This window comes from Amia ocellicauda, chromosome 15 (genome assembly GCF_036373705.1).
Source record: "Amia ocellicauda isolate fAmiCal2 chromosome 15, fAmiCal2.hap1, whole genome shotgun sequence".
In the NCBI taxonomy this organism is placed as follows: Eukaryota; Metazoa; Chordata; class Actinopteri; order Amiiformes; family Amiidae; genus Amia; species Amia ocellicauda.
This window is the reverse complement of record NC_089864.1, coordinates 13,630,400-13,641,235: the sequence shown is the minus strand read 5'-3', so window position 1 is coordinate 13,641,235 and position 10,836 is coordinate 13,630,400. Positions and strand designations below refer to the sequence as shown.

General features: G+C 38.7%; 1 protein-coding gene across 2 annotated transcripts; it reads left to right on the top strand.

The window, feature by feature from the left end:
- The first annotated feature begins 2,004 nt into the window (after positions 1-2,004).
- On the top strand, positions 2,005-10,227 carry il17ra1a (interleukin 17 receptor A1a). Of its 2 annotated transcripts, none has more exons than XM_066723942.1 (13): positions 2,005-2,432; positions 3,128-3,152; positions 3,433-3,582; positions 3,812-3,936; positions 4,168-4,294; positions 4,742-4,789; positions 5,631-5,773; positions 5,910-5,984; positions 6,276-6,345; positions 7,047-7,064; positions 7,150-7,263; positions 7,544-7,573; positions 7,844-10,227. In XM_066723942.1, the coding sequence occupies exons 1-13, from the start codon at positions 2,328-2,330 to the stop codon at positions 9,271-9,273; spliced, it is 2,460 nt and encodes an 819-aa protein (XP_066580039.1). In that variant the 5' UTR covers positions 2,005-2,327; the 3' UTR covers positions 9,274-10,227. The 2 variants fall into 2 exon arrangements, with proteins under 2 accessions (XP_066580039.1, XP_066580038.1); XM_066723941.1 differs by having other exon boundaries at positions 7,044-7,064.
- Positions 10,228-10,836: the final 609 nt, after the last annotated feature.

Below are 10,836 nucleotides of genomic sequence, written 5' to 3'. Positions count from 1 at the left end.
TTTTGTTCTGACTTATAGTTTGCTGGAATCATGGAATAAAAAAGATGATAATCATTCGGATTTGATTGCAATGGGTTGTTTTTTACTGGGGGGAAGTATTATTGCTTGAAGTTATGAAGTGACCAATTTAAATAATCAAGGCTAACATGTTTTATATAGGATTGTGTGACACTTGTGATCATTGAAATATTCAGGGGTGATCAAATTCAAATAAATTATTATTTTTATGGACAAGTATTAAATATGATTGTGCTGAGCTTGTGAAAATAAGTTTTGTTCATAGTGTATGTCACCTACACACATTTAAAAAGCATTAATTCAATACATCTGGCAAGCATGCAATCATGTTTTAAAGTTACATAACGTCTTTAATCCTTGACATAATTAAACTATGTTTTGATTGCTCTCTAAGAGCAATCAGACTTCCTTGAAGCAGAAGTTAAATTAGCGTAGATCTCATCGGAAGCAATTAGATAATACAGCACTGCTTTATGCATGGCAAGTATTTCAAAGTGATTTTTGTTTTTGAAACTTTGTGGAAATGTCATAGTCCTGTTATACTTTACTCTGACATTGGCATTATATACCTTACATACCATACTTGTCTATAAAAATAGTATGGTATGTAAGGTATACAATTTGTCTAACAAATGCCATTCAAATTAGGACATTTATTTGCATTTATACAAATAAAGCTTTCACCACAATACAATGCCATCTAAACATGTCCCACTGTTCTTAAAGGTGGTACATTACCAGCACCAAGTATCCTTAGGATGTGATTAAACGTTTAAAACTTGTCAGGCCAACATAGGCTGTTGTTTACATTGCAGACTATGCCGTCATTTTGTCTTTTCACACACCTGAAGAAGAATTTTGGCCTGAAATGTTCTGTAAGGAATATTTTTCAAAATATGTTAACCTAGTGTACATCATCCTTAACCATTTTATTATATAATATGGTCAAATTATGATCAAAGGATGATATATAACTATATAAACATTTGAATCCAAACTGAAAGATGCTTCACAGATAAATCACAAGAAAGAAAGAAATAAAGAAAGGAACACCTGGAATGTGTATGGGTTACCCTCATTATAATGACAGCATGTTTTAGTAGGATATATCAAATTAGTCACAAACAATCACCCTACCCTCACACTATGTAATCATATTATGTGTTACTTTTTGCTTCACTGAAGATGCATAATACATAATTTATTTCATATTTTTTACAGCACACAAGGATACTGTACATTTTCCCAGGTGAACCATCTATTTTGATCCAATCCAAGTATTATCTCAGTGCTTAAAACTTCTCCTGAATAAATGTGCGGATCAAATAAAGTTTTGATTCAACACAGGTGTGTGTGTGTGTGTGTGTTTGGTATGATGAACAAGGATATTAAAACTTAGTATTGTACCTGTTCTCTTCTTGTTTCAAATGAATTGACCTCCCTCTAGTGGTTCTGAGACAGCACAGCCCAAAGGAGGGATGGCATGTCTGCCTGGTGTCATAAATAGTTGGTTGATTGGTTAATATGCCCTCTTGTTGTTGTTGTAAAACATGAAAGGCGCTATATAAATGCAAAACTGTTATTATCCTTATTTGACTAGAGTCCACAGAATACATGTATTAACCCTGCTGGCTTTTTATTTATTTTCCATGTTGCTACAAAATTGAAATCACACATGATAAGGTGTGTAGTATGATGTAGTCTATTGCGATCTACTTAAACTGTGAACATAGTTGTTGCTTCTACTTCTACAGTTGGAGAATTAAAATGTCTAAATGTGCATGTTTTCCTTCGTCATAAACTAGGAGGGTTGATTGAAAACGCCTGGGTCCACCGTGTTAGAAATAACAGTTGCATATAATACTATTTTAAAACGCAAATGTCTTTTTAAGCCTAATGATAAGTTCATAGGGATAAACATGTTTTCAAGGCCTTCGACACTCATGCTAACACGCCCGCGCACATTGCGAAACACACACACAGATTTGCATGTTTTACAGGAAGTTCACAGCGGGGGTTTTCCACAGCAAACTCATTACAATAAGCAAAAGACATGCTGATGAGGATAATAATACAGTGTAACGCTGAAAAGGAGCCTTGTTTTCCGCAGCGAGGGGAAGATGGTGTGTGTCGGTGCGCTTGTAGCTGATACAGAGTAACTTACCGCGCCGGAGCAGCTCGGTCGCAATGGCTGGAGTCGGGTGTCTGTAGCCGGAGCAGCCTGGACACAAACCTGACCCACACTGACCCACACTGACCCACACTGAAGCGCTTTACTAACAAATTAAGTCGTCCATGCTGTCGGGGAAATGATTTATTTGCTTTATTATAGTCTAGGATGGATGTCAGTCTCGGCTACTTTCACCACGGATATCCGCATTTTAGAGTGGCCGGCAATGAGGTGCACACAAAAGGTAAGTCTTATTATTCTTCAGTATATCTATTATTGATAGGTTGTGTAGATATATATATATATATATATATATATATATATATATATATATATATATATATATACACACACACATGTCATGATAGAAAAGGTGGAGACACCACAGGGGGCACAGAAGTTTGTGTCCAAGGTTAGAAATATAACTGGGTTTCCGTGGTGAGGTTGCTATTCGTTTGTCTTAATTTCCTCCTCATTATTGGAGTCTCTTTCGAAAAGTGTCATCTGTATTTGGGCTGTATGAGGGATTATAGTAGGTGGTGTTCAGATTAATTAACACAAACAAACCAAAGTGCGCATTTTATAGTAAAATGTCCTACAAAGGAAGCATGTTAAGATGTATGGTGCCTTATATATGACTCTGTGCCTTTTAAAGTAGTTTATTGCTTTGCATTATCATCAACCCCCTATTGAATCTCCAACTGAACTGAAACTGTGGGATTATTGCAATGATTGTAAGAAAATAACTATACATATTAACTACAATATATATACACAGTTCCTGACCAAACCACAATAACAGTTAATCAAATAAATATGTAGCCATCTTAATCTCAGATCTGAAGGTCAGGTAGTGGGATTTGTATTATACTTGTATTATTACCTTTGCTATTAAGGAAAGACGTGGACGTGTTTTAATTATTATTTTTGCTCCTACAGGGCCTGGACTGCATTCCTAAAATAAGTAAGTGGCATTAAATCTTGCTTTCCCCCTCCAATCACGGGTACCAGTTTACATCCCCCAAAAAATTCAGAAAACACTTTATATAGAAATAAGTGTCATTGAATTCATAGCTATGAGTTGTACAGTTAATTATAAGGCATGTGCTGTTTTTCCAGGAGTAGCTTTTGTAGGGCTAGGAGTGACACCACTATCTTGCTTTATATATACTTGGTTTATGAGAACAAACCTAACGAAGCATCTACAGGCTGTGACCTTTCTTCTTTCTCATTGTACCTGATAGGTAATTGCTTGCACAGTAGCTGGTTTATCCAAAGCAATTGGACACCCACCAGTCCGTTGTGGAACTCCGACCCAAAGGTTGATGTCCGAACAGATGAAAATGGCAATGAGGTCCCTGTGATCGTAATCAGCTGGCGAGCCAGACAAGATGGTAAGATCTGATGAGGGATTTATTATGTTTAGTCTGAATAACTATACTGCCATCGCATTGGATTTTATGGAATCGCCACAAACGGCTGAGTTTATTTGATTTGATATGCAGTCATTGAGTTTGTGGTTTAACGAGTGTGGGCGTGAAATGCCTCTGTGTAGTCGACCAGAGTGTTTTTTTTTTTTCTCCATGTAAATGACTAACCCAACAGTGTATTGTCTTCTCTTAGGAAGCATTACTGTCCTGAATGGAACAGAGGTTGAGGTGCTGCAGGTGTCGAACAATAACCGCATCTGTGTTCAATACATTTACCTCAATAAAATCCAAAACCAGTTGAACCCAGACGGGGACCCAGTAAGGATCTTAACTTTTTCTTATGTTGAAGTGATTTTGCCTTAAATCTCCATCCTTAATCAAAATGTTTTAATTTCTAGCCTTGTTGTGTATATTTCCCTTGCAACAAAATGTCTATGGAAAGTCAGTTACTGCCACACTGAGATTCCTCTGCATATTTGTAAAGCATGACAGTGCCTTTTATTGCTTCCTCTGATCATCATGTGATCGAGCTTTGTCTTTCTTGTGCAGTGGACGTTTTCACTGGACAGAGTTGTTGTGGAGCCGGAACAGACATACGTGATCTCTCTCTCTAGTCTGCCGTATAAAAATGTGGGAAGTGAACATGACAATATTGAGAAGACCGTGACCATTCCAGGTAAGGTAGGAAAGAGACATAATGCATGTCCCACCAATTAATATACTGTCTATATTAATACCCTTTATAAATTGGACAATTTGAGTAACGATTCAGCAGAAGAAAGTCAATGCTCTGTTAGGTTTAGATTTTTTTATGTGTGTACTTACTGCTAAGGAATTTATTCCTGAAATAATTCCTTAACGTGATAGTGTAGGCTATCCAAACAACTGATGAAAAACAATCTGACACTAACTCATTATAAGAGACAGATCCCAGTGCCTTGCATTTAATTCACTAGTAGATCAGTTCACACACCAGCAATATCTTCTTGCTCAAATGTTGTCCAAAAATAAAGGTAAATGAAGAGTAGGTTGCACACGTTTTCTAGAATACGGTTTTCGTACAGTTTAAGTGTTTCATTATAGGAATCCTGTTTTAATCCGTGGTTGTCTTTAATTTGGACAGGATGCACTGACATCAAGATGCAAAGGACAAAAGTTTGCCAGCTAAGAGGTGAGCTTACTTGCAGGTTGTGTCAATGTTGCAGGTTGTATGATGTTAATCTGAGCTGATCCACAGGCGCACATGAAGATATTCCAGGGACTCGGACGTGGGTTAGGCAACCGTGTATTGCCATTTTACATTACTTAACAAGTGTGGTTACACTTTACATTAATTCATATGGATTTTCCCTTTTATCTTTCAATCCATGAAGTGGTTCAGTTTTTTTGGTAAATAGTGATTTGAACTGGTATTCCTTTATAGGTTGTTAACTATAGATTTCATTATCATGTAGAGAGATTTATAAGATTGCATTTTTTGGTTATACTATATGGTAATAAAGCCATAAGTTATGCTATTATTCCAAGCCCATTTCAACAGTAAGTTAGTTATAAATCATCTGTTGGTTTGTGAACGACTGCCTTTGTTTCCCTGTATGTCTGTGTGAACAAGGTCACTGTCTCACTGTCTCTGTGTTACGGTACTGTGCTATAGTTCAACCCTGATAGCCAGAAGAACCTGTTTTCTCCAGCAATTTGGACTTGATGCATCATACAAGCCCCCCTTATATTAAACATTATGAATGCCTTCATTTTACCTTGGTTTGGTTATATATGGGTCTTCCTGAGCAGTTGTCGGGCAGAAACCGAACTTGCACTCATCATGGGACAGACATGTGGCCTATGTTATCTTTCTCTCCTGTCTGGTCTGCATACAAGTGCCTTTAGTTTGTAACTTCTCTAAGACTGTTCTTGAGATCGCCTCTTGATTGAAAATACATCTCTCTCTCAATTATTTGGACTCTTCAGTATTGGACAAGATTAATATTTCTCCTTGTTTGTTTTATGTAAAGGAAGCCTATGGAAGCCCAACATCACATTCACTGCCAGCAACACAGAAGCCTCTGTGCAGTTTAACACCGGCGATTACTCAGAAAAGTATGTTGTGATCCTCGTGTGTTCTCAAGGGAAACAAGAGCACAAGGAATCGTGGAAGGTATGTTCTCTTGAACTGTGGGACGGCATTTATGCTCGGCTCACATGGGATACCAACAGATGTCATGTTTTCTAAACAGTGCTGAAATTGTAATGAATCTTAAACTCAGTAAGCTCTTTCTTTACCACTCTTGCAGGGGAATCAAACCTCTTTGAATGTGAAGTTTCCACTGACTGCATGGCCTGAGACCTGTTGCGATTTTAGTGTCACGGTAAGTTTACATCAACACGGCTCATAGAAATAATCGGCAGTGGAAAAACAGAAGTGTGACGGAAAGGAGAGTAAGTGTCCAGCTGAGGAAAGCCTCTTGTAATGCTGTTATTACAAGAACACATTTCATTTGCGTTTTAAAAGACTTAATTACATGCAGCAAAGTAAAAATATATTTCAAATGAAGGCACGTTTCTTGCATTTAACCCGGATTCATTAGTTGAGTCACTGTTTCATTAGCAGTCCTTTTCTCATGATCTGTACGTTCTTACTTCTCTTTTTTCTTTTACAGGTTCAGCCCTTTTTTCATGGATGTGAACATGACTGTACTCGGCACCAGAGAAAATTTGATGTCTGTGAACGTACGTCTCACAACCAAAATGATTCCTGTAAATCAAAGCCGAATGAAGGACTAGAAAAAACAATCACTGTAGCAAACGGATGTGTGAGAACCAAAGATTACACAGCTTGATTAATAATTAGTTTTGAGTAGTTAATTGAATTGTAATTCTTCAAAGCGTGATTAGATGAGCAGGAAAATAGATAAAAACCACATAGAATTCTAGAGTAGTCAGACAAGGATTTTTTCAACAAAAGTCAACAAAAATACAGATCACTGAAACACTTTGACATGTCTGTAATTCTGAAAACTGTTTCAAACAACACGCCTCCAAACATTGGGATGCTCCCAGAAATACACAGTTGGTTGTCCAAGAATAGACATATAGACAAAAGAGAGGATACATAATGCAACAAAACAATTTGTTGTGGACGCTTCCTAAATGCTTTGAAAGCTTAGACATAAGCCCAAGTCTGCAGTGTATACTTTGAATTACAGGCGCTCCCCAATCAATGTAACACCTAACTTATGCAAATTCAACTTTACATACAATGTATCTATAGGCCTCTTTATGAAAATGTTACGTTTAGAAGTAGTACGGTTCTATACAAATCAAATGTATATACCTCTTTGTCCATAGAAATACTTAAATGTTTGCAAATAGCATATGAACCATAAATTGGTGTAAATATTTCTTCTTCTATTTTTCCTTTTTACCAGCAGCTTTCACAAAACAAGAAGGTAAATCATTTCAATGCTTTCATTGTCACCCATAGAGTTATTTGCCTTAACAGATTTATACTATAATCATCTTTATTTTCTCCAGATGGTCCACCCAAAACAAAAGATTTCCCTTACTGGACGATTGCTGTTTTTGGAGGAATGGTGTTTTTCTCTGTGTCTTGTATTGTGTTAGCCTTACATAGAAGAAGACAGAGAGGTAAGTCAAAGAATCACTATGATATTATAAGAAAATGCCCACATAGTTTGAGTAAATTTAAATATTTCAGTGTAGCTGTGCTGTTCAGTGCACTGTTGCAGCTCAGGTCACTGGAGTACTAGCAGAAAGAAAAATCTTTGTCTTTATTTACAGTCTGTTTGCAACAATCCCCCAAAGTGCATATGGAAATTATTTCTCAAGATTGTTTTGCATTCATTTAGCTGTGGTTCTCTCCCCATGTTATATCAGTTAGTTATTAACCTTTTTTTTCCCCCTCCAGAAAAGAGTACTGGAAAGATCTCTCTATTAGGTGAGACAGCTGTTTTTGTTTTTTGTCTTATTTGTATTTATTTTTAAAAGTATAATCACCACTCTGTCCCCCTTTCATACTGATTCTTAATCTAGAATAGCCATATACCTGTTAACCCACGCTAGCCCAGGAAAGATAACGGATCTGTCCGTCGTCTGCTTTACTAAATGTGTGTGTGATGTTCTTCAGGAGGAAAGACCTTAGTGCATTCGTTTGTGACCGATTCAAAGACTTTCAATGCTCCTAAAGTTGCCTGTTTCATTCCCTCAGATCACACCAGGGAACCCCTCAACCCGGAGACACCCCCATCCCCTCACAGGGGCCCCAGGAAAGTTCTTATCCTCTACTCCTTAGACCACCCCTTGTACAAACAAGTAGTGCTGAAGCTATATGCCTTCCTCAAAGCAGAGTGTGGCATTGAGGTCATCCTCGACCTGTTGGACACCACTTGGCTGGGCATCGTGGGCCGCATGCAGTGGCTCGACTGGCAGAAACAGCAGATCGAGAAGTCGTCTGACAAGATCCTGATCCTCTGCTCACGGGGAGTCCGGGCCAAGTGGGAGGCGATGTGCGGCAGTGCAAGGTTGATGCTGAAGGAGGACGCCTATTCCTCCATGGGAGATATGCTCACCCCCGCCCTCAATCTCATAATCCCCGATTTCCTTGTGTCGGCATCGTTCGGAAAGTACATCGTGGCTTATTTCGATGACGTGAGCTCCGAGGAGGACATCCCTCGCCCCTTCCACATCACTATCAAATACAAGTTGATGAAGCACTTCGAGGAGATCTACTTCCGTATCCTGGACAAGGAGAAGCATGAGCCGGGCAAGATCAACCGTGTGGAGGGTATCTCGGAGGACGAGTACTTCAGACGGCCCTGTGGCAAGGCTCTGCGAGATGCCATCGAAGCTTTCCAGGCCTATCAGATGGCAAACCCAGACTGGTTTGCCCGGGAGTGTGTAGCAAATGAGGAGGAATTGACAGAGGCTGACCCAGACGTGTCTAATTATGCAGAAATTAATGCCAACTCTGTCCTACAGTGTGTGCCACAGTACAGACAAGGACCTCCCATTCTCATAAACGAAGTAGATATTCTGGAGGACACTGGAGGGGTTTATACTGTCAATCCCCTCGTCCACGACCAAGGGGGGAGCATTTTCTCCCATATGGTGCTTCCCAGTGTGCACCAAGAGAACTGTCAAGTCCTCATGTCACAGCCAACCATCCAGGACGCTCCGGGCATCTTGAGGGTTGAAGTGCACCCTTCTGCCCTCGAAGGACATGGGTGTCTGGTAGCCGAACCAGCAATCAATGAACCAATGATGCCACAAAGGAATGAGCTACGACCACCTCAGGAACCTGCGGCCGAGGACTATCCGCTGCAAAGCCAAGAGGAGGCACAGGGTTCGATTCACCTGTCTGCTGCGGTGTTTAAATCTTTGCAGGCTCTGCAGCAGGCCTATGGACCCTCTGTAGATCCGACAGTCCCTTCTGTTGAGGAGGAGTTTGAGCTGGAGGAACAGAACAACCCACACATAGGGCTGTACACAGAGACAAGGCCGTTAAGCGGGTCCGACCAAGGTTACATCTCCAGGAGCTCCCTTATGCAAGACGTCACATCTGGAGGTAATTCCTGTGACCCTCTGAGTGAATTAAGAAAACTGCAGGAAGAGTGTTACCTCAACAGTCTGACACAATAAAGTGTAGAGAGAGTGTCTGAAGGAAGGAAAGTCTGTGCCATGTAAACTAGGGGACTTCTAGTATCCTGAATACTCAATGATGTGCTTTAAACTTGTATTATTGTTATGTATGTATTCATGATGATAAGCATTAGTGTGTTTGGACAAGGGGTTCATATTTAATATGAATCTGACGTGCATTAATGTAATGTGTTTTAAAATACACAAGGTTTCATGGGGACAGATTCAAGGATATGAATGTAGTTTCTTATATGTGGTAGAGTAGATTTCCATTTTTGTGTGTTATTGTATTATTGTGTTCTAAAAAATATACACATTCTAGTAATTAAAATGTGGAAATATAAGCCTATGCTACAAAATGTTCTGATTGGGTCACTTACAATAATTTTACATTTTATTTTGAATAATTATATTTATAGTAAGTGCTTTTGTATTATTCTCGTATGAAATGTAACTGTAAAGGAACGTCTTTCGATACACAGTGTTTGTTTCCGATAGTAAAGCGCGGGCCTGTCATTTCTTGCATATTTAAGTAATTTCAGAGGTCACAAGATTACGTGCATATTGCTGAGAAACATAATCATTCATGACTTATTCAGCCCATATGTAAGTTTTTATATTATTCCATATATTTATTTCTGTGATTGGTATGTACAAAGGCGCCATTAACAAGATTTGGTATTACATAAACATAAAAAAATCGATATACATATATACGATACAATAATCAGATCTGTAAATGTATCTGGGTGTTTTTCAAAAGTAAATTCCAGATTTTGAATTCAGTAATACAAATCACTAGCAATGTTATAATGAATGTTGTAAACCGTTGCTTCTTGGTCATGCTTTGTAGTAAAATTACAAACAAATGCTGATTTAAGCCCAAGGGGCAGAACAGTACTGGACATAAATGTGCATGTTTGTCAAAATAAATAAATAAACATATATAACTTATATATAGCCCACAACATTTATTTAAAATAAGAACAATCCTGATTTTGACTGTCAAATGTATATTGAAAATATTATGTCATAAGTGTGTGTGTGTGTGTATATATATATATATACACTCACCTAAAGGATTATTAGGAACACCTGTTCAATTTCTCATTAATGCAATTATCTAACCAACCAATCACATGACAGTTGCTTCAATGCATTTAGGGGTGTGGTCCTGGTCAAGACAATCTCCTGAACTCCAAACTGAATGTCTGAATGGGAAAGAAAGGTGATTTAAGCAATTTTGAGCGTGGCATGGTTGTTGGTGCCAGACGGGCCGGTCTGAGTATTTCACAATCTGCTCAGTTACTGGGATTTTCACGCACAACCATTTCTAGGGTTTACAAAGAATGGTGTGAAAAGGGAAAAACATCCAGTATGCGGCAGTCCTGTGGGCGAAAATGCCTTGTTGATGCTAGAGGTCAGAGGAGAATGGGCCGACTGATTCAAGCTGATAGAAGAGCAACTTTGACTGAAATAACCACTCGTTACAACCGAGGTATGCAGCAAAGCATTTGTGAAGCCACAACACGTACAACCTTGAGGCGGATGGGCTACAACAGC